Here is a 24794-nt window from a genome sequence, read left to right as displayed (position 1 = left end):
TAATACTTGTTCCCTGGCAGCTCGCTCTCAGGCCAGCTGTGTGGTCTCTTCTACGCCAACTTTCAGTAAAAGCTGCAAACAGCTGTAATTTTCCCAAAATACGTATGATTATATAAAAGTGTGCATAAAAGCAGCCTGTGGCGTCGTAAGCCTGTCCCTCCACCAGACGTTTGTCCGTTTGGTGGGAGGAAGTCGATGCGTCGGCTGTGGGTGACTGCAGATGATTTATTTCGGCTTGTTTAGGCGGGTAAGTCGTGTTATTGTCGGTCATTTTGGCTGGAACTGAAACGCTGGAGACGGTCGGTGAGTCTCAGCCTTTTGCTCGAGGCGAAAGTCCAGCAGTTTTCTGACAATTAGCCGCCGTTGAGTTGAAAGCCGGCCGTTTCATCGGATAATCAGACACATGTGGGACTTTTAAAATCAACCTAAACACGTTTTACAACCTATAAAGTTAACAGCTGCTTCAGTTTCTGCTTAACAAATTAATAAAATACTCACACAAAAAGATAGAAAATAACATAAGTTGTAAGTTTGTTGTTATTTTTAGAAATAGCAGCTCTACAAAATAAAATACATTTTAATATTATTAAAAATTCTATTTATTTTATAGATTACACACAAATGGATGTGTGCCTTTATTTCTGTTAATTATGTCTGTTTTACACTTAGTTATTGAAAACAGAACATCAAACTTAGAATATTACAACAAACCAGCAAAAAAACTGTTTAATTACAGAAATGTAATGAAAAGTTAGTTTAATATGTCATAAAAGGTTCTTATTTTCAAAAAGTTCTTTTAATCTGACAAACGAGACTCAACTGGATGTTTAATCTAATTTACTAAATATGATTCCAAAAGTAATTTATGAAAAATAAAAATATTAGCATGTATGTAAACGAGATAAAGTTCTAAAAGAAAAATGAAATAAATAACAACTAACTTCATCATCAAAACATGTAGAAACAAATGCATTTAAAAACTTAAAAACTGTTTTTTTCACATAAAATGATCAAAGGAAGTTTTCTAATATGTTTATTACAGAAATAACCATTTGTAGGAAATTATTACCATCACATTTAACCACTTAATGTTTTTTGTTGTTTTTAAACATTGAGGTTTATCCTGGACATGAGGAATAGTCTGTGAGGTTGAAGCTGATGAACGCAGCATCTTAGATCAGATAAGTAATAAAATAAAACCATGAAGAACTGTGGAACTTCATTAAACTCAGTGGAGGTGGTATTATGTTTAGATCTTTGTAAATGAAGAGCTCAATGCAGCGGATCAAAGATGTATTTTAATGGAAAGTTTGCACTCGGTTTGCTTTAACCTGATAAAAGTTAAACCCAGTAGAATTTCTGTCCTGCGTTGCTGTGAGTGAGACGCTCTGAAAGCTGCGTGCCGCCACATGCAGTCTCTCCTCATGTTCCCTCGGTCGTCTGCTGGTGTCATTTGCCTCCGTCCTTCTGTTAAGGGAGCAGAAAGGCCTTTTGTGTGGCAGGATGTCGGTCAGTGGGAGGAATATGCGCCGTGGCGCGGCAGAGCAGGCGTAAACACAAACATGTCCCACTGCGGCGCAAAGCTGCGTTTCTGTCTGCAGATCTGCTTTGTGTTCCTTCACATCTCACTGATTCCTCTGACTTTTATCGCTACAACAAAGCTTCTGCTTTTCAGGAAGGAAATCATTATTTCCTATGGATTTAACACATTTTAGGCTCATTTTAGAGGCCTGGAGTTTATAAAACTATTAGTGTACCACAGAATGACCTGAAGAGGAAGAAAAGAGTTTGGTTGTGTTTTTGTTCCATGACAGCAGAGCGGTGAGGTCGGCCAAGAAGGAGAAACCACAGACCACAGTCGTGACCTTTTACTATAGTTTCAGCTAAAACACAACCTGGTGGTTTACTGTCTGCTAAAACAGAGTAAATGTCACACTGAGCTTTCCAATGCACGGCTGTAAAACTCCTCACCAGCACTTTAGTCCAGTTACTTCAATGTAAAATATGTTTTAAATGTTGCATATTTAAATGTTTTATACATATAATGTTTCATCTTTGCCCTTTAATAAAAATAAATGTGAAGGAACTAAAGTGGGCCAAAGACGGAGCCCTGGAGAACTCCACAGACGCCTGACGAGCTCTCAGAGATTTTATATAAATTACCAATAATAACAAACAGCTGACATCCTCTTCTGGGCAAGAGGTGAACATTTTATATAATTTTGCAAAATCTGATAAATTGAACCATATGTTCTGTAAATAACTTAAACATATCATCTTTAAATGCCTGCTTATGGCATTGATATTTTTGCATATGTAAATATAAGATTAGATTAATTTTCATGGTTGTTTTTAATACTTTGATTTGATGTGGTAGCAAGAATCAAACATGTAAGCAGAAAATTAGATAAATGTGTTTCCAGTTGTGTAGTGGATGTAAATTTATCAGGTCTGTGTTTTTTATCTCTTATTTCCTTTGACCCAAACGTGAAGCTCTCGTCTTCACATGTAGAGCTGTTGACCAGATTTTCAACTTAATCCTCAACAAAATGTTAAACTAACAGTGGAGATCTGGACCTGTTGAATTCATCCTGATGGGAAGAAACAGAGAAACTTTCTGGAGCTTCAGTTGGTCTGTAAATGACGGATGTGTGAAGCTGAGAATAATTGCAGGGCGGAGCAGAAACCCCCAGAACAGCCTGAGGGTTTCTGGCTGGCAAGGAGGTCCGACCTCTGACTGAATCTGTGGAGGATTTAACTAGGCTGCTCACAGTTAGAGAGCAACATGAGGTTGATGGTTTAAACAGTGATTATAAAATAAAGACACTGAAAGAACGGAGGGAACACAGCTGTATCGGTGCAGATGCTCCACATGTGGAATTCAAAGTTGTAAAAAACAAACAGAAAACTTAAGTCCAAGTTAAATTCAACACAGGTTTTGTAAAAAACCAACTAGGAAAAACAAAAGAGCTAATTATGTAAATAAACAATTTTTAAATGGAAAGAATAAATGCAAACATAGTTTCCAAAATCAAATAAAAACTACAACAGCAAGCAGTTATGAACGGGTTCCAAGTCCTACAAAAGATTACAAAAAATATAAATATGTAGATAAACAAAATAGATATCTAAAAAATAATTATCAGATAATTCCAAACTAATAATTTACTAAGCAAAGTAATTTATAAAATCTTAAAAAGTAGATGTAAAAAAAAAACTAAATAGAAAAAACATAGAAGTATATAAATATATTAACATAATAAAAAAGGGAATTAAATCATTAAAAAAGTAAAAGTAACAATCAATAGATAAATTGATTAAGTGCATTTAACTAAAGCAGCGGTTACTGATTGGTGCATAAATGTCGATGTTTACTCTTCTTTACTCTCCGTCTGTCTTACCAAACATCGTTTTCTCCTCAATTCTTGAAAGTCTTCATGTTTTCCAAACAGCTCTGTGGTTCTGGTTGGTTCTGTTGGAGAACATGGCTGCCCTGCTTTAGCGACATGTTGCGTGTTACTGTGCAGCTTGGATCGCGACCTGAACCCTCATGGGTTTGCTGTTGGTTTTATTTTTAACAGTTTCTGTCAGTCTGGCAGTCGTTTTGCCTCAGAGTTCAGAGTTCTGCACAGCTGCTCCAGAACCTGAACCGGTTCCGGTGATCACTGACCCTCAGAAACATGTCTGCTGATGGCGGGCCAGGAAAACCCGGAGCGGACCCCCCATAAAACGAGGAACATGCCGGGTCCCCCCCCTTACACAGAGGAAGAGGAGCTATAAATCTGCAAGCTGGCACTTTCAGCCGAGACAGGAAGCCTTCCCTTCGGATTTAGGGATTGTTGGTAATCAGATCCAGGCGAATGAAACAGGAGCTGGTGTAAAAGAAGAAGAGGAGGAGGAGGATGAAGAAACCAGCTCTCACATGAGACCATCTGCTCATTAAAGCTCATGAATGCCAGTCTGCGTTTCCACTAATGCGGTACCTACCTGCAACCAACCACATTGCTTTAAAGCGCAAGTCCTGGGGAGATTTTATTGCACACTTAAGCAAAAAGCCATCCTCAACACAAAATTTCTTGGAAATCCTTCAAAAATTCGCCAAGCACAGCAAAGGCATTTTTTTTCTCGCTAATTGAGCAATAAACAGCAGATTCAGACTCTAAGGTACATTGTTACAGCAGCAGGTCCTGCGTTAGCATCTCTCTGTTGGCTCAGCTGAACAGAACAAACCCGGATGGACAAGTTCTGCCTCTTTGGTGCAAAAGAGCCTAATTGAACTTTTCCAGACCCAGAACCTTCAGGGGAAACTGTGAGACGCCACATCTGCCAACACAGCGCCTTCACCTCCCAGAGCCTCTGGTGGGTGAACTGGGCTAATCCCCGGAGCCGGGGTCCGACATCTGGCTGAAAGGTTGAACCCAGGACAGCAGCAGCACCCTGAGCGTTTAGGATCAGGGTGCTGGGTCAGCTCCCGTTTGTTTGGGTGTGCTTTTGGGACTGATGTGGGTCCTGCGGGTTTTCCTGGACTGGAGATCGGACCTCCTCATCAAAACAAAAAGTTCATTTAATCTCTGTTTTACCAGCCGTCAACACCAGAACAACTGAGGAACTTTCATGCAAACTAAGCTTCGGTTTTAGACTGAGAGAGGAAGATATTCAAACTTATTATCTTTTAACATACATCCTTTTTTATAACTTCCCTCTAAATTGTCTATTTGGTGCTGGAATGTTTTCTATATTAAGGAATATTTCTCCTGCAACAATATCTACCGTTGCTTTTGTCACATTTAAATTCATACACTATTCAGGAATCAGTTTGATAGAAGCCTTTTAAACTCAGCTTTACTTCCTGTTTGGCCTCCAGTATTTTAAAAACTAAGTTTGGCGGTAAGACGGTGTTTTGACAGGCCTGGTTCTGTTCATCCTCTGGTTTCAGCTCAAACGTTCATGAAAAACGTAGAAATCAGATATTCAATTGGGAAAGTCTCAAGCAAATCCACGCACATTAAAAAGTTAACAGAAATAAATCCAAGTGATATCTGTTGTAGTTCTGACTTTAAAAGTCAAAGGCTTGTCAACAAACCTGGTCTCAAAATCCAATATGGCTGCCAGACGTACAAAACACAACAGAAAACTTTTTATCTAGTTTTGCTTTTTCACATTGAATCGTCCTAATCCAATCCCACACAAACTGTACAACGACAAAACATTATTCTGTTTAATTACGTGAAATACAGAAGAAATGCTTTATTAGCTTGTTTAGCTAGTTAGCCTTTTCAGTGAGAACAACAATTAGCTAATCCCAAATGGTTTCCATCTCTTGATAGAAATATTTAAGTTAGATTGGACACTTATTTAGAAACAACCTAAACAGACTGTGGCCACCCTTTGAATAAAATAGCTAACGTGTTCCCTCAGTAAATACTTTGGCACTGAAGAGTGGTGTGGCAGTGTGCAGCTGATCAGAAAAGATTGTTTTTGAGCCGGTCAGTTTCGCTCACCAGCTGATTTCTTGGAGAATCCTCCAACTCTATTTATTAGCATGTGTTTGTGCAAAGTCTGTAGAAAAACAACAACTTTACTCAGAAATAACACTTTAAACACGGAGCAACACAGGAACTTTATCACTTCACTTGAAAAGTGACATCCTGTTCTTTATTGCCCAGAAACTGTATTTCCTGCTGGGTTTGAGATCGTCAGAACCGAGTTCAGACCCGTTCCGTCTAAATGAATCATCAGCAGGAATCTCCCTGAGTGAAGACGTAAGCTCAGTTTTGCTAAAGCTCTTTGCAAAAAGTTCTTAAGATTAAAACGACATGGATGAAACTCAATCTGCGCTGACATATGTACGCCGGATATGCAAACTGTAAGGGATAATTCCACACCATGTGTTCATTGTTGCTAATTATTTGAAAACACAGACAGCCGGACCTCCGCAGGGTTCATTAAATCCTCCAACAGGCTTTGGTTACAGCCTGTTGGAAAGCATCAGGATTTATTTATTTTTAATAAGAGAAACATCCTGGATCCTCATTTTAATAAGATCTAAGCTGACAGCCTCCAGTGCAGAGCTGCATGGCTGTTAGCCTGCACAGTCATCAGATCCAGACCCGGCACTTTGTCCCTGACCTCTTGACCCCAGAGGTGGAGCGTGAGGTCAACGCAATAGTCTCGATCCTGGTTAATTAGTCAGGCATCTGGGGTCAGGAAAGCCCAGCAGCGAAGCTCTGTGAAAACATGCCTGAGAGCTTTCCTCTGGGGATCTGCTGAGATTCTGTTCTGCCTCGTTTCCACTGGGAGTTAACTGTGACTAAAGGAAGGAATGGACCAGAACAAAGGAGGCCGTGCGGCGTTCAAAAAAACGTCCCACCGTGTTGGTTTTAGGTGCAACATGAGACGGACGGAGCATTTTTAATGCATTCATAACTTCTTAAAGGAAGTTTGACCTCATAGTAAGAATAAAGTTTTTATGCTGCAGAGTCCTTGTTGTTTTAAAGACAGTTGTGAAAGTTCACTTTCTACAAGAAGTTGCTCAACAATCATTTCCATAATCTAATTACGTCGGTAGGGCAGCAGTTATACATTCTGAGCCAAATCCAAACTCCCAGGTTATTAAAAAAGGTTTAATAAGATAGAAGCTTCCATAAAGGCCTTAAACTCTGTCATGCTTTATGGCGTCATCCATCACAACAATAATAGCTTTAGTGTCTTTTACTTGGAATCTAATTTATATCTGATTCACTTTTCGTTGCTCACATAAAGGTTGCATTAATAATGCAGACTCAGAAAGTGAACTTCTCAAATGTTTATTTTTTTTATTATTTCTCTGAATTGTTTGGAATGAAGTCCAGCTGCTGTCAGACACTGAATGCTACACAGCATTAAGAGGAAAACTGTGTGTAAAACGTTGAATTATTCTGTACCAGAAAGTCTCCACTGAACTGCCTAATCAGGATTTGCAGAAAATATTTGTATTTGAAAAAAATGACTGTTATTCTACAACTGAAAGAAGTGAAATTTAAACAAAAATGGGACAAATTGATCACTTGTAAAATATCAATAATTGTTGTAGATTAAATTGTTTTCTCTCATATATAAGAACTGGCTGCAGTCAGCCAAGTTTAATTGTGTATTTCATTTTATTTCATGTTTTGTTTTTTAATAAAGATTGTTGTTTTGATTTATTTTCATACCAATATGTTTTTGGAAATTAGGCAATAAATACAGGTAATTGTCCAACATTAGCTCTTCACTGTGAAGAGCTAATTATTATTTACTATTTTATTCAGAAGCAAATTAAAAGACTCAACAACCTAAATGACTTCCTGTTGAATCAAACTTTATACCAGAGTGAAGTCAAACCAGGCGTTTTGTTTCTATGGCGTTTTGGAAGCTGCTGTTGGGTTGCTAATGGTTGGGAAGGTAAGCGAAGGTCTTTGTGAAGGTCTTTGTGAGCTGAATGGAGCTTGTTGTGGGACAGGAAGCCAGCTGAGGTTCAGCCTCTTCCACTCTTTGGGTCTTGGCTCTGTGTGTAAACAGTTTCTGTTTGTGTTTTGTTGCCTGCGTCTCAGCAACCAGGAAGTTGCTCCCTAAATCCGAACAGAGGGTAGGATGCAGCCCGCCTCCCGCAGAGGGGCAAAGTGGGCTTTAGCTGTGCATGCAAGAAGTAATTTAATCTTAATCTTCTTTGTTGCCTAACAAGCTGGTGTTTTATCTCAGTAAGATCATTTCACTGTTTTCTTGTAAAACACTTTTCTTTCCCTGAGCAGACGGTCGAATAACACCGCTCTCACTTTCAGTCACGACTCGACTCACTTTCTGAGAAACTCTTTCAGTGGACTCAGTCTGCAGCTCTGTGTTTGTACAAAGAGTCTGGGTGAGGTCCAGAGCTGTGCAGGCACTTTGTCCAACATGCTGTTTGGTGGGTCTAAAGGCTCCCTCCTTCCTGCCGGTGGGGGGTTTCTACCTTGGGTGGCAACATCGTGTGGAGGTCCAGTGAACGGCACAAAGACCGCCTGCTGTTTAGATGGATCTGAGTGTGTGTGTGTGTGTGTGTGTGTGTTTACCGCCAGAAGCCCTTTAAACGAGTTACCTTTAAGGACCTCTGTTACAGCCAATAGTCTAAACTATTTACAAAAAACTAAACGTGAGAAAACGTCAAACACTGTAAAAAAAAAAATCCAGGTAATTTGGGTCATGTAGCATTGATTGAAAGTCAGAAATCAGTTTCATATTTTCCTCTAATTTCTTGTTTTTGAGACAAACTGCACAAGAAAAACTGAGAAATCATCCAAAGTCCAAATAAAACTCTGAAAACATCCAGAAATCTCAGTGATTAAGATCACTTTAAAGTAAAGTCGCCGGTCAGAGATGCATTTCCAAGTATTTAAAAACAACTAATTTTCTAGCATAATAATTTACTGAACAGATATTTTAACAAAAAAAGCTTTAAAAGTGACGTTAGTGCGATGGTTGTAGCTGTCGGGACGTTTCTGTGGGTCTTGGTGACCTAAAGCCTGAATGCCTGCTGCAGTCGTCTCCCATGCGTGTTTCCAAACCTCCGTCTCTGCTGTCATAACATCCCACCTCGCCTCAGCTGCAGCCAGAAACCCTGAGTGTTTACTTCATCCTCGGTCCTGTTCTCCATCAGGACCGTAACCTTTTCCTGATCCACAGCTTACAGGTGAAAGTTCAGCTTCATTTTTAAACTTAAAGTCATGAATGATTGCTCAGAGGCCTCAGGTATGAGCGTTCGCTGCGACTCAGCTGGAGTTGTTTGCTTGGCTGCTGCAGTTCTGTCTGTTCCTGCTCCACAAGGCTGTTAGAAATGTCTGCTCTGCTTTATCTGAACCCGTTTTGTCTCCTGTAGGAACGAGGCGTCATGGAGTGTAATAACACCAGTTAACCCAAGGCACATGTTGGAACTGTGACAACATGCAAACGCCTCAACATGCAGATTACAGCAGTTTTCACCACTTTAGTAGGGAATACTTCTCTACTGGCTGGATCTAACCATTACACGTTATTCAGACGTAATGATGAAGTATAATTTCACATCTTTTTAACAGCACAAGATCCCTCAGTCCTTTTAGACTTTTTTTCTGCTGGAGCTAGCCCAATTTTTATTGATATGACTCCTTTGAACACAAAACAGTTAAATTATAAATCAATTTTTAAAAAGGCTCAAATTGACAGAGGAAGATTGCAGAACATTCAGGAGAGAAAATGCCATCAAAACAAACGTGAGCATCTTAAACCGTTACCGTCGGTTTTTAGAAAAGATCGATGGAGCCTCCCAAAAGTTTTTACACTTGCTTGAGATGGTTCATGGCTTTTCCCAGAAGCAGATAACTCACTAAAGGGGAGTAAGAATAAATTTTAATGTAGCGAATGCTTCCATCCACCAGTGGGGCTGTGCCTTACCAGAGGCACAAAACTCTGAAAACTGAAATTTCAGGCCTCCAGTTCCAGTTCTCAGTTTTTCTGAGATGTTTCCTTCTAGTCTGCAAACTTTACTTCCTGTTTATTACAGCTACATGTAGCATTAACATAAACAAAGTGCTTAAGCTGCTAATCGCACTTTGAGAATTTAGTTTAATTGGGTCCAAACTTGTAGATGGAAACAACCCAACTTTCTTTCTTTTTTTGCGACATTTTAAAAGTTTACTCAGAATTTGCAAGACAACTGGATGGAAATGAAGCTAGTGACTGTTAGCTTCTTCTAGCTACACACATAAACACAGCTGAGTATCATCAGCATAGCAGTGAAACACTATTTACTGTTTGTTATATTTTATAGAGAAACTATAGAAATAGAGAGATTAAAACTGGACTAAAGGTCTGTACATGTTAAATATTTTTGGGATATTTTGTTTCTTATGTTCTTTTTTCTGCAGCTTTCCCTCCCTTAGTGTTTCACCTTTAAAGTTCCCACTTTATCTTTTATAAGGATCTACCCAACCATTATCCAGAGGGGCAGAGTCAGATAAGTCACACTTACTGTAAAAAGATGTTTACAAACCTGAAGGCAGCACTCATTTGAACGTAGCTTTAATTTAAAGTCAACAGCTTAAAGACAGAATTTCTCTCAATAAAGAAGATGAAGGAATAAACATTTAGTCCTTCAGTCCAGCCTGGTTGTGCCACTGAGAGCTCAGATTAGGCGGTTTGTTCATCCATGGCGCTCTGGAGTCTTGCAGCATCGGAGAAGTCGTCACTTCATCTTCTCTGGTGGGAGATTTCTCTCCTTACTCAGAGTTTCAATGTTCCTGCTTTGTTTTAAATGAAAAGCAGGTTTGTGTTTTATAAGAACAGAATGAAGACAGCCAGCAGGCGGCGTCATGTCTTGGTCGTGGAACTGACTTGTGTCCGCTCAGTAAGTGATTAACTGGGAGTGACACGCTGCACCAGTGATTACAGACCAGTCCAACGTGTCTGACTGGATGGTTGGACATGCAGAATCATAGTAATCAACGCAGTGAAAGGAGAGTAGCTGTTTTAAGTGCCAGCTTAGTGTAACACGCAGTTTATGGCTTTTGTTTGTGTTTCAGCCTGAAATGGTGATGAATATATCTGATTTTTGTCCTTTTAACTGTTGCAATACAAAAACAAGTTTCATTTCTGTAAGTTTTATTGCAGCTCTTAGAATCCAAAGAAACATTTTGGGTCTCAGCAGCAAAATGAAGCTAATTTAGAGCCGCAACTGCACCATAAAAAGACTGAAGAGTTGCTGAATCCTGCATTCAGTATCTACATTTAATTTGTAATTTTAGCCAAAGTTATTAAGAGTGATTATTGAAGGTCCAAAGAGTTTCTCACCCTGGTCCAGACCAGTGCTCCTCCAGGCTTTGCTTTTGATTTTGGCTGTTTTTATTCATTTTACTCCATAGCTCAGTGAACTTTGTGTGTTCAGACTAACGGTGAAGGAGACAAGTTGAGGCCCAAAGAAGGACCGAGGATTTAAAGGCCTCAAAATGAATCCAGCAGATGAGAAGTACCTGAGAGCCATGTCAGGAAGAAATGAGCAAAGTCTTAATTTCCTATTTAATCATTAACTGCTTCCAGATTTTCTGATTTTTGGGAATCAAAAAATAGATTTTCTGTCTGGTGAAGTAACAACTTGTGTTTGTGTAACTTTATTTAACTTTTTTTTTTTGCCAAATAAAATTGACAGGCAGATTCTGATATCTTCTGATGATGATAAATGTAAACAAGTATCAGTAAATATGATGGATGATGCCAGGTGGGAAGCATTATGGCGCCACCTGGAGGCTGGTAATGGAACAGATAAAGATTTTTATAAAAGTTATTAAAAAAAATCAAATTGGACTACATTAGATTTTATTCATTTCAGAGTTGTGCTTTATGAACATATATATATGTTTGTATTATTTTTTGTATTTTTTATAGCGGCCTGCAGTGCTTCTATACAGTGACGGTTTTTACTAATAACTTTTCCACCTGAGATAAAAGAAAATAAGCAATGACCCAGGAAACAAAACACAAATCCCCTGGAGCTGACCTGAAATTATGCTTTTTTATTGCCATTCTAGTTTTATAGCTATAAACTGTAAATATAATTTTTTTTGTTCTTTTGTCCCCAGTGGAGAAAGTGGAGCTGGTAAAACCGAAAGCACCAAGCTGATTTTGAGGTTTCTGTCCGCCATGAGCCAACACTCGCTGGAGGTTTCCTGCAGAGACAAAACGTCGCACGTGGAGGAGGCGCTGCTGGAGAGCAGGTCGTTATCCCGGCTAACGCTAACTCTCCCTGCTTCCCACCTCACTTCACCTTCTGCCTGATGGTTTAACGACTCGTTCTCTCTTCAGCCCCATCATGGAGGCCTTCGGAAACGCCAAGACCGTCTACAACAACAACTCGAGCCGCTTCGGGAAGTTCGTCCAGCTGCATTTCAATCAGAAGGGAAACATCCAGGGAGGAAGAATTGTTGACTGTATCCTTTCAAACACACTCAGGGTTAGATGGACAGAAACTCATTTCCTCTTTTTATACCTGGAAAAGGTTTTGGAGAAATTAAAGTAGGAAGAGGTTAAAGTCGGAAAAGGCTTCCTCCAGATATCTGTTGAAAGTGAAATAGCTTTTAGATTTTCTTAAATCATTTTTTAATATTTGTAAGCCTTAGTTTTATGGTTTGCAGCCAGATTATTTATGACTGATAGATGGTTAGTATTATGTGCTGGACTGTTGAGGTGTTATTGTCTTTGTCTGTGGATTCATTTCTGACATTTTGATGAATTTTGTAACTGAGATATTTGACTGTTTTGTACCTTAACTGATTCTTTTCTGATGAAAGATCTGCTAGAGAAAGTAAGTGCTTGTGATTCTTCCAAGTCTCAACTTCTGCTAAAGTGTAGCACTGATGTTTAAGTCTTCATGGTCTGACAGCTGATTAAAGCAACAGCCGGAGCTCAAGTGATGTTAAACGTTAAAACTTAGACTGAGAAAGTATCACAAAAACTTTGGGAAAACTTCTCATTTGTCTGGAAATCTTAGTCATCTCTGCAAAAAGTTTTGACTTTACAAACATAAATGATGATAATATTCTGACCAGTATTTATCCTCTTCAGAATCGAGTTGTTCGGCAGAACCCAGGAGAGAGAAACTATCACATCTTTTACGCCATATTATCAGGAGCCAACAACCAGCAAAGAGGTGAGATAAAAAAAGAAAAGACATTTATTTGAGAACAGTTTCTTTGGGTTTTGTCATTGCTGTGTAACATTTTGCTTTGTCAAGGAGGATCAGATTGTTTTTCTGTTTGTTTCTGCAGAGGCGTTTGGGTTGACGCGTCCTGAAAGCTACCACTACCTGAGACAGTCCAACTGCATGGAGGATAAGACAATCAACGACAGCGGCACCTTTCAGGACGTTCTGGTACCGACACAGAGTCTCTCTGAGCAAACACATTCAAAACCTAAACTTCACCTGAACTTCTAGTTTAAGCACATAGTTGGTCTGATTAGAAAAGTCTGAAATCTTCAACATCAGGAAGAGAAATTATCTTTATTCTGTGCTGTTACTTTAAGGATGGTTTAAACATAACTGATTTTTTTGTCTATATGTTTTATTCTAATTTAATTTCAGTGTATATGTTTACTGCTTGTCTTTTTTATTTCCCACCTCAGTGTACGTAGGTTGTATCTTATCAATGTTTAAGAAGTTATTGATAAACTTCCACCAGTGAAAACCTCAAAACTGAGAACATATTGACTGTAAATAATGCCAAACGACACAAAGACATGAAACCAGTTTATTTAATAACTCAGCAGCAGATCGGCTGGTAATCATGCTGAGGTTTTTCAGCTGCGTCTGCTTCGTGTCTTTGTGGTTTTCAGAACGCGATGCAAACCATGCAGTTCACAGAGGAGAACATCAGGGAGATCCTGCGCCTCCTGGCGGGGATTCTCCATGCAGGAAACATCGAGTTCATGACGGCTGGAGGCGCTCAGGTCGCCTCCAAATCAGGTTGGAAAATTCATCCTTCCTTCCACTGTTCACTGTTTTTACGTTGCCATTTTCTCTACCAGCTCGTCTCTGTCCTGACAGAAAAAACATCCTGCATCTTTAATCATATCTGAGAGTTTTTGATTGTGTTGTAAAAATCTATTATGCATAACGAATGTTTTAACGAATGTTTGAAATCTTTCCAGAGTTTCTGAGTTTACTTGATACTTGTGAAAGCTGTGGGTTTTGTTGTTTTTATTCTGCAGCTCTGAGTTGGACGTCTGAACTTCTGGGCCTGAACTCGGATCAGCTGGCAGAAGTCCTGACTCACCGCTCCATGATCCTCAGGGGGGAGGAGATCTCCACGCCGCTAACAGTCGAACAGGTCAGAGGTCAATGCATGTAGGATGAAATACGGAGAAAATGCTTTTATTTTATTTTAACAAAAGTTCTGAGCTGTTCCTGACAAAGTCCAGCAAGTGATGAAGATCAGGATAAAAAGTTAAATAACTATAAAAAGCTTTTAATTATAACAAACAAGATTCGTTACCATAACTACGTAGATACAGACATTACAATGTTAACATCACAAACCTGTTGAAGCTCTGATTCAGAGACAAGTCGATGTTTATTCAGCTCAACGGGAATTAAACTTAAATTATTGTTTTTAAAGAGGAACAATCAAGAGTGAGCACACTGTTCACAGACCTGAACCTCCACAGTCACATAAACACAGTTACAAAGTCGGCCTTTTCTCACTAAAACTAAGAAATTACAGCACATCACCTCTGCTCTAAAGCCTTCCACTGGCTTTAAGATACTTGTTAGTTTACACTTTTTAACTCCCAGAAAACAGCAAAAATCCTTTTTTATTATTCTAAATTAACTTATAAGTTTCATCAGCTTCAGTTCTGCTTATTTCTGTGGTGATTCATGTCTGCCTGAGTGAATATTAATGTAATCTGTTTTCTAATAATCTGTGTTTTTGAAGGCGGTGGACTCCAGGGACTCCATGGCCATGGCACTTTATTCCCAGTGTTTCAACTGGATCATTCACAAGCTGAACCACCGCATCCGGGGCAAGGAGGACTTCAAGTCCATCAGCATCCTCGACATTTTTGGATTTGAGAACTTTGAGGTTTGCATTTACCTTATCTTTGATGTGTGAGATCAATAATAAACACTTTATAACATGATCTTGTAATTCTGTTCATCGTATTCCTGTATTATCTGTGTATTTAGTTTTGGATTGATGTGCAAACCTCAGGAATGTTTTACTGTTCATGATTTTAGTATTTTGGTTTGCTCCCCGCAGGTGAACCGCTTTGAGCAGTTCAACATCAACTATGCAAACGAGAAGCTTCAGGAATATTTCAATAAGCACATTTTCTCCCTGGAGCAACTTGAATACAACAAGTAGGTGGCGACGCTTCGTTTGTTTTCCTCCACGCAGAACGTTTTGTTCTTTTTCAGCCGTTTCAGGTCTGGGTTGAAATGGAAAGAAGGGAAACAGACGATGGAAAAACATTTAAAAATATTTCAGCTGTTTCACATTTTGAAAAAAATCAAATTGGATGATCTTAAAGTAAATTGAACAGTGGATGTGTATGGGAACCTCAGATCTTGAATTTAAGGTTTTAATGGGGATATTTTGTTTGTGACACACAGAGACTCGGTTGTGTCTCAAGCGATAGAGTAGCAGTTTTACATTCACTTTTTGGGTTTTATAACAGCTGTTGGGACATGCAGATAAATGCACTGAGTTTCTAAAAGGCCATAAATGTATCCATGTAGAATATTTAATGGAAACAGAGCCTCCATCTGGGGAAGTGAGAAGCTTTGAAATGTAAAATGTGTCGAAGGAAAACGCTTGATGTTTCATTTTCAACTGAAACAGTCCCAACGTAATTTTCCTGTCAGCTCTCTGTTGTTTCTTGTTGTTCTGGAAAACAAAACTGTTCGTTTGCTCCTGCTCTTCCTGCAGAGAGGGCCTGGTTTGGGTCGACATCAACTGGATGGACAATGGAGAGTGTCTGGATTTGATTGAGAAGGTATGCAGATGATTTCTTACTCCAAACGGGATTATTTTTAAAGTTTGTAAAACAATTTTACGTCAGATTAAAATGACACATGTGAATTAATGAGACAAATCAAGTTTATTTTGGTAATAAACATTTATTTATTATTTGCTCTAAACTCTGCAGGAACAGTTTGAATGTCAAACTTTTCATTTGTTCTTAGAAACTGGGTCTCCTGGCGCTGATGAACGAGGAGAGTCACTTCCCCAAAGCCACAGACGACACCTTACTGGAGAAGCTCCACAGCCAGCACTCGGTTGGTCTCCAGCATCCTCCTCTCGTTTTTAGTGTGGAGCCATTTTATATTCATGCAAGACGCACAAATTGTCATGAAATCACTGGAAGAATAAATGATAAAGTCAAAAGTCTTAAATCACATTTTTACATATTTATCCCACCTGAATGGAATGTTCTCCTGTCTTTCCCATTTTAAAAACAGGCTAATTTATGTTATTCAGTAGCTACGCATGGTCAATATTAATTTTATTTGTATGGCTTGTTAAAAAAAACAAAAAAGAGCTTCATAATTTATCCAAATAGTAAAAATGAGACTTAAAATTTGAATAAAATAAGCTCTGATTTAGCACTAGATTAATGTAAAAAGGGTAAATTATATATCTAGTGTTTCCTGTTTGACTTTGTGAAGCTTATTACCTGAGAATAATAATTGACTTTTTCTTTCTTCTGCAGAAAAATCCATTTTATGTGAAACCTCGTGTTGCTGTGCACCTATTCGGAGTCAGACATTATGCAGGAGAGGTAACCGCCTCTGATATTTTTACTGCTGTTGACTTTGTGTTTTTATTGAGATCTGAAAATTGTGAGGAGAAAAAAGTTTCTTCTCTGCTGTGCTTTGCTCCTGTAAAACCGCGCTGCCCCCTTGTGGCCGTTTCCAGGTGGTGTATGACGTGAGGGGGATGCTGGAGAAGAACAGAGACACGTTCAGGGATGACATCCTCAACATGCTGAGAGAAAGCAGGTCGGCTGCGTGTTTTTACAGACCGGAGGGATTTTCAGGATGAAAAATGTTTTTGACTTTTATCACCTGATTTCTGACTCCGCCCTTTGTTTGCCAGGTTGGATTTTGTCTATGATCTGTTTGAACACGTATTGAGCCGAAACAAGCAGGACACGCTGAAGAGCAGCACCAAGCACAGACGGCCCACCGTCAGCTCCCAGTTCAAGGCAAGTCAAACTGGGAGCAAACAGCAGAGGAGCTTTCTATGTACTTTTTCTATAGAAAATTTTCTTACTAATATGCAGAATATAGAATTCTGTAGAAAGTACAGAATACCATTCCCTGGTATACTTTGTAGTATACCGGGGAATACTACACATTGAATACTACTCTCCATACTATATACATATAAATCTACATATATGTATACATACATTTTCTTTTTTGAATTTTGTTAATATATTTACCAGAGGTGGGGACTCGAGTCACATGACTTGGACTCGAGTCAGACTCGAGTCGTTAAAATCACGACTTGAGACTTGACTTGAAAAAATGCTCAAAGACTCGGACTTGACTTTGACTTTCATGCCATTGACTTGGGACTTGACTCGACTTGAAGCTGTTTACTTGAAAAGACTTGATATTTTTTACTCAAAGTTTTAAAATTTAAAACACATTATTTATAAAGTGGCGTCATTAATTAATGTCACTCATTCCGTATCAATATGCGCAGACCGTCACTATGGTTTTCCTCTCTCCTTATGTATGTATGTGTACGTAGCTGCAGCACAACCAATCAAATCAACAGGATTTGGACGTTTAAAAAAACGCGGCAAAGCTGCAGAGCTCAGGGAACGAAATACAAAATAACCGCTCGAATATGCTTCCGCGAGTAATTTCTTTTGGCTACATAGGTTATGAACTTTCGACTAAAAAACGAACTGCAACTTGTAAAACATGCAAGAAGAGAATATCGGATGGAGATGCCACGACGTCCAACTTTGTCCGGCATTTGAAGCTTCACAAAGATCGGTAGGTGGCGCTTTTCTTTTGCTGTAAGATAGTTGACTTTAGCTAACTTCGTGTTAGCATGTGTACTCCGGGTTAAATTGGTGATTATTTACCATAAATCCGGTCCTTCAAATGCCTCCACAAATAATGTGCACCGTGTTAGCTCAGGAAGCCGGTGGATAGTGAGCGGGGCTCCGGAACAGAAAGCAGATTCTGGACCCTGAACACAGGGAACAGAGTCTCTCTGTCCCATCATGATGATGAGCGGGTCTAGTATCATCTAAGGATGGTTGGTGTATTTGAAGACATCTACGTTGGGAAATTATATTGACAATATATTGTTTTGACAGGTCAGAGAAAAGAGGAAAAAACTGCTGTTATGGTTCTTTGTATTGTGCTGTGGAAATGTCAGCATTTTCGTCTTTTTTTATTGAACATCAAGTTTAACAGAACTGGGCAATAAAGTGGTCCAATTTAAAAATGTTTTTTATACTTTGTGTTCAGCTACACATGTTCTATCATTTGAGATAAATACATATTTTAAAACTAACAAATGGTCTATTATTTGAATTTTATGTATAATTGCAAATTATAAAAAAAAAATATATATAAACGACTCGAAATGACTTGAAATTAAAGGTTCCTGACTTGAGACTTGACTCGACTTTTGCCTGTCTTTACTTGAGACTTGACTCGGACTTGAGGACAAAGACTTGAGACTTACTTGAGACTTGCAACACAGTGACTTGGTCACACCTCTGATATTTACAGTAATGAAGTTTCCACTAATTACATCAGTAAAAGTACAAATTAAAAGTTGAATCTGTTGAGCTAAGAAGGATGATAGAAAGTAAGAAATAAGAGTGTTCTTGTTTTTCCAGGACTCTTTGCACTCCCTGATGGCCACCCTGAGCACGTCCAACCCGTACTTCATCCGGTGCATCAAGCCAAACACACACAAGGTGAGTCCCTGGTGCTTCACACATGACCACATGCACCGCAGAGAGCAAATGTTTGTGGGTCAGGATGTCACAGTGCTGACAGTCTGTGTGAACTGGTTGTCATTTAATCGTTAAACAGTCCTCCCCCCTCCACGAGGTAGATGGAAAAAAAATGTCTGGCTCTTTTGATGACCTTTAGCCCCAGGTTTCCTAGCAACCGGCTCTGGTAGTGAAGCATGCAGGGCTTTGGCAGACAGCTGAAATACAGAAATTGGTTTTGGGATATTCCATCTGCACTGTGGTAATTGTTTCTGACTGGGAGGCTGCTGTAGAGGGGATGGGCTAAGCAAAATTCACATTTTGCACATTTTTAAAAGTCCATACTGCTTCTAAAAACCCAAGTATTTAAAAAAAACTCCAGGCTGTTTTTTGGCCATTGGTTTCTGGAAAATGACCTGTTTCATAAAACCTGCAGAATGTCACAAATCTGTACATTCACTGCCCCTTCATGACTTCTCTGTCATGTCAGTGGGGTTTTTGGTTTAACAACTGTTTAGGCACCAGTGACGTTTATTCAACTGTTATCAGATAGAAAGGTTTTAAGAAAAGAGGAAATAAAAAAGAACTATCCATATAAATTAACATAAAACCTATCGGTCCCACCTTACGTTTCCCTTTAAAAGACACTGAATTACATTTTGATGAAAAAGGAAGAGGCACAGATCAAGTCAGGTGTGATGTCACGTATAGTCACAAATAGATGTGATGTCACTGATGACATCACAGACTGTTACTTCAAAAGTTCTTGAATAGAGACCACTTAGCCTGGCACAGCATTGCTATCATGGCACGTAAATCGCGACAGAGACGACGGTCCTCCGACGCCTACCGGCGCAGAAGGCCCCGCAAACCTACCAAGGCCCGCGGCCAGAAGAGGCGCCACAATGCCTCGTCTGTCCGCAGACGCATGAAGTAGGCTTGTTGTTAGTTGTTCTCATTAAGCATGTAGCATGCGCTTTTTTCTTTGTTTTTGGCTCTAGTGGCCTTTATTTGACTGAGTGTAAACAAAAAAAACGGTGTTATGAGACAGGAGAGAAGGGAAAGGCATGTGGCAAAGGTCAGCAGGCCGGACTCGAACCTGTGACCGCTGCATAGAGAACTGAGGCCTTTACGGCTGAGGCGCCGCGTGCTTTATCCCTTCACCACCGCCCAGCACTAGCATGCACGTTTCAGTTTTCCCTCCATCTTTTTTTATCCTTTCCTGTCAAACAACCACCTGTTCGGGCGTTGTCTCTGTTTTATGTCTTTTCTTCTGCAGGAAGCAGAAAACAGTTATGAGACAGATTTTAACTAAACAGTTAACAAACATTTCCACCAATTTAAATATGAAAAAGTTTTGAGAAAATAAACTTCTGTATAAATTTTTTTCAAGAAAAGATGTCAAGAGGAATTTAGCAAAAAAGAACTAACCATATAAATTTAAAATCCTAACCTTTGACCTGATTCATTAGCGAACAGGTTTAAAATATGCTGACTTGCATTTTGATGAAAAAGGAAGAGGCATAGATAATGTCAGGACTGATGTCATGCATGGATGTGATGTCATTGATGACATCACCAGCTGTGAATTGGAAAGTTCTTGAATAAAAGGCCACTTAGCTTAGCCGTAGCATTGCTACAATGGCACGTAGAGTACGACGCAGACAGCGATCCTCCAACGCGCCCCGTCGTAGGAGAGTTCGTAAGGCTATCAAATTTCGCAGCCGGAAGAGGCGCCAAAACGCCTCGTCTGTCTGCAGACGTGGGAGAGTCTGTTGTCATTAGTCGCTCTCGTTCAATTGTAGCATGCACTTTTTTATTTTCCTTTTTCTCTTCTTTCTCTTTTTCTATTCTTTCTTCTATTTTCTTTCCTTTTTTTCTAATTGTGATTTGACTCTAGTGCCCTTTATTTTGCTGTGAGTCAACAACAAAGTAGTCTTGTCACGTGACTCTTCTCCCTCTTTCACAACCGCATTGGTTACAATTTCATGCTGAGTAACAGTAACTTGATTCAATCAGCATATTCTGATTTATAATTAGCTAAAAACAAAAAAACTGTTAGCTTAAATGCTACTATTATGCTTACACTAACATGATGGCTAACATTAACTCAGTTAATTTAATAAGTCGACTTTAGTTTATTTTAGTTTAAAAGCTTATTGCTATGTCTAGTGTCCAAAGAGCTACTCTTTAATTGCTTAAATACAATATTAACATCACATTATGATGTCAGAGATGTGGGAGAAAATGGATGAATGCTGAAAACTGTTTTTACTTGGTTACAAACCACATCCTCTAACTTAGAAAATAAAATTCCCATTGATGTGACATGTACACCGTAGGTAGCAGGAAGCTTCGGTGAACAACCGTGTCACGTTTCGTGTTTGTGCCATCAGCCGTCTAGGAGCTGTGATGGTGCACATGTGGAAGTTTTGAATTGGAGCCATTTTAGTGAAAGAAAGTCAGATTTGTTGCTCTCAAACAGACAAAATCGTTGGCAAAGTATCGGTCAGGTTGGTCACACTTCACGCTAAATATGTTTTAAAAAGAAAAGGCACAGACATTGTCAGGTCTGATGTCATCAGTCATAGTCAGGCATGGATGTGATGTCATTTATGACATCACAGACTGTTACTTAAAAAAATTCTTGAATGAAAGACAACTTAGCTTAGCGTAGCATTGCTACAATGACACGTAGATCACGACAGAGACGGCTATCCTCTGAGGCCTACCGGCGCAGGAGAGCCCGCAAACCTACCAAGGTCCGCGGCCATAAAAGGCGCCACAACGCCTCCTATGTCCGCAGGCGCATGAGGTAGGCCTGTTGCTACATGTTACATGCTACATGTTTCTGGTAAGCGAGAAACATGTAGCATGTGCTTTTCAACTGAAAAGCGTTCCCTTTGTCTTTCTCTTTTTTTCTCTCTGTAAATTCCTCCTTGTCAAACAACCAGTAGATCAGGGATCCTCAAATCCAGTCCTCCAGGAAGGCTGTCCTGCAGGTTTTATTAGTGTCTCCGTGTCTGGATTGTTTCAAGAGGACCTTATTATACAATATTCATTTTTTGCACATCATCTGGTTGAGTTTGGGTTTTTACGGCTCCTAGAAAAAGTCCTAGTGCTTAAAAAAACACACGGCTGTTTTCCAGCAATAAATTAGAGTTTTTTCATGTCTGGAAAATGAGCCATTTTAAAAATATACCGAATAATAAGTCACAATCTGCTGCCACTAACCCGTTACCTAGCAACCACTACCCAAGGCTCCAGCACATTTCAAATTCAAAATTACTTTATTGATCCCCAAGGGAAAATAAATGTCTTAACTCATTTTAATTAAAGAGACTGTTTTCAGAGAGGATCTCCTGAAGCGGTCTGCATTACAGTGAATTCTGTGATTTTATCTAAAATCCTTCTTCCCGTCATCATCCCCAGAACAGAACCAGCCTTCTTTATCAGGTTATTGGGCCTTTTTAGGTCCCTGGCTCTGATACTGATGCCCCCAAAGGATGATGGCGGAAGAGATGACACTCTCAACAACAGACTGGCAGAAGATCTGCAGCATCTTTCTGTAAACCTTGAAGGATCTTTGCTTCCTCAAGAAGTCCAGTCTGCACTGGCACTTCTTATAGATGCTTCACTGTTGCGTCTCCAGTCCAGTCCAGTCTATTGCCCAGAGGAACACCAGCAGGAGTCTCTCCAAGACCTTGTGGGATGTCAAGAGATGATGAGCTAAACTGACTCTGTTGAAGAATGTGTTCAGCTCATTGGCTGTGTCCAGACTTCTCATCCTCCTTTTGCTTGAAGCCTGTGATCTTCTTCATCCCTGACCACATTTCATCCTGTTCCTCTGCAGTTTGTCCTCCAGATTCTTCCTGTACTTGACTTTGAGCTGCTTCTGTATACTCATCAATAACTCCCTTGTTCCATAAAGGTTCTTTTTTCCTGTTTAACAGTTCATTTGGGTCACTGGTGATCCAGAGTTTATTATTAGGGAAGCATCTCACTGTTCTGGTGGGGATGGTGCTGTCCACACAGGCGTTTATATAATCTGTGACTCACTCAGTCATAACATTGATGTCATCTCCATTTGGCTGGCAAAGGGAAATCCAATCTGTTGCTTCAAGATTGTGATCTGTTTTCACCAGAGGAGATCTTGATTCGGAGATTTATGAATCAATGTCTTGTTTTCTCTGCTAGAGCAAGTGTTTTGAAATGATGGCGGTGTAGAAGAGAGTGATTAAAATCACCAGATATTGCCACATATGCATTGAGGTGCTGAGTCTGTATCTTAAACTTGGTCAGCAAGTTTTCCGACTGTATTTGCTGTACAATGGATGCTGGAAAAGACGAAGCGTTTTCTTGTTCTCTCACCATTCATAAACCGCTTGCTGGATGCGGGATGCTCCACTTCCTCTGTTTCTGGGTCTGACTGGAAAAATTAAACATGCTTTGACCTTGAGGAACTGAATCTCAGTCAAGGCTATTGGAGCTTATCACTGTGAACGGGATGTGCTCATCGAGATTTGATGAAAAGTAATCAGAAAAAAACAGTGGATTGTCAGAAGGGAACATCCATTTGAGAGGGCAGAATAGAGTTTCTTCCATTTTCAAAACCCAAACAGTCTGGAAAATTGTAAAAGATGGATTAATGCCTCATGAGCAGCTGAGTACTACAGTGATCAACAGCATAACTACAACCTGTATGATGGATTATGTCATCATTACATTGTATGCTACAGGATTAAATCACAGATTTAGGTGTAATGCTGGGTCCAAAATAATAAACATTGCAAATCTGTTTTCCTTTCAGTTTCTTTGTAAAGCAGTAACATGTGGTACAAATATTCCCACACACCAAATATTCAGCAAGAGATCGGTCACACCTCTCGATTCACTTTAAGTTATTTAGAACTACATTCTGATGAAAAAGGAAGAGGCACAGATTATGTCAAGTCTGATGTCATCAGAGATGGACAAGAATGGAGTGATGTCATCGATGACATCACAGGCTGTTACTTCAGAAGTCCTTGAATAAAAAACCACTTAGCTTAGCGCAGCATTGCTACAATGGCACGTAGAGCACGACGCAGACGACGCTCGTCGTCATCGTCCTCCTCTGATGACGAAAACCCTCAGAGGCGTAGGAGGGGTCGCAAGAATCGCAAAGTCCGCGGCCGGAAGAGGCGTCAAAACGTCTCCTCCGGACGTAGACGAGGGAGGCATGTCTGCTGTCATTAGCCGCTCACGTTAAACATGTAGCAAGCACGTAAAAGCACTAAAAAAGTCATGCAAAATAAGAAAGAAGCACAGATAATGTCAGGTGTGATGTCATGAGTGATTGTCAGAAATATGATGTAACTGTTGACATCACAGGCAACAGTCAACTTTAAAAGTTCTTCAATTAAATTCTAATTCAAAAATACTTTATTGATCCAAAGGGAAATTATTGTAATGTATATTAATTAAAAATTCTTCAAAGACTCATTACTTCGATGCAGCTTTGCTACCATGGCTCATTGACAACGACGGCGACGACGCTCCTACAGGCGTAGGAGGCGTAGAAACAGGACGTACCGTTTATCTGACCGTATATGTAGGATGTCTGTCCTTCATCCTTAACCACCAGCACTCAACATGTAGCATTTCAGTCTAAGATTTTAAAAATTGAAACGTATATCAACCAATAAGGCCTACAGGGTTGTTTTGAGGTTACAGATCGGATTGTTCTTTGCCAGCCACGATTATATAAACTTCTGTGTAAACAACACTATCTCCACCAGAATAGTGAGATGCTTCCCTTATAACAAACATGAACTGCTCAATGAGAAACATTGCAGAGGAAACTAGATGTGGTAAATTCGGATGTAAACCATGGCTGACTCTGTTCGCCGATGTGGTGTGGCCGTCGTCATTAGCCGCTCACATTTACGGTGGCCGACAGGTGCAAATGCGCAGCAAACGAGAAAACATGCAAACAAAAAAAAAAACACGCGCACAAATTAAATGCGGCAAGCAAAAAGCGAATAAAATGCAGCAAACAAAAAGAGAGACGCAAACACCCCCGAATGAAATGCAGCAAACAAAAAGTGTTGAAAACGGAAGTGCTCCAGACCACTAGGGGGAGTCAAAGAAAATAGTATTCATTTCTATGGGACCAGATGCAAGATTCAGAGAAAGAAATTTGAAAGAAAGTAAAGGTACGTATTACTATATTTCTTTTCAGATACGCCGTCTTTTATAATATTATAGAATAACAGAATAATTTATGGGTAGCGTGATAGACTTTGTGTCAGTCATACCGTTCT

At 39.6% G+C, this 24794-nt stretch overlaps 1 protein-coding gene across 1 annotated transcript in view; it reads left to right on the top strand.

Moving 5' to 3' along the window:
- myo10 (myosin X) overlaps nt 1-24794 on the top strand; it is a 109682-nt gene that overhangs the window by 54138 nt on the left and 30750 nt on the right. Inside the window, exons 5-19 of the mRNA XM_023335262.1 lie at nt 11604-11738; nt 11827-11951; nt 12312-12325; nt 12586-12670; nt 12789-12892; nt 13354-13483; nt 13729-13847; nt 14454-14600; nt 14778-14878; nt 15447-15513; nt 15704-15796; nt 16231-16299; nt 16437-16519; nt 16617-16725; nt 18391-18471. Coding sequence (XP_023191030.1) covers nt 11604-11738; nt 11827-11951; nt 12312-12325; nt 12586-12670; nt 12789-12892; nt 13354-13483; nt 13729-13847; nt 14454-14600; nt 14778-14878; nt 15447-15513; nt 15704-15796; nt 16231-16299; nt 16437-16519; nt 16617-16725; nt 18391-18471 — 1462 coding nt within the window. The remainder of the gene's footprint in view (nt 1-11603; nt 11739-11826; nt 11952-12311; nt 12326-12585; nt 12671-12788; nt 12893-13353; nt 13484-13728; nt 13848-14453; nt 14601-14777; nt 14879-15446; nt 15514-15703; nt 15797-16230; nt 16300-16436; nt 16520-16616; nt 16726-18390; nt 18472-24794) is intronic.

The sequence above is a fragment of the Xiphophorus maculatus genome, chromosome 6 (assembly GCF_002775205.1).
Source record: "Xiphophorus maculatus strain JP 163 A chromosome 6, X_maculatus-5.0-male, whole genome shotgun sequence".
NCBI lineage: Eukaryota > Metazoa > Chordata > Actinopteri > Cyprinodontiformes > Poeciliidae > Xiphophorus > Xiphophorus maculatus.
This window is presented reverse-complemented; position numbering and strand designations above follow the sequence as displayed.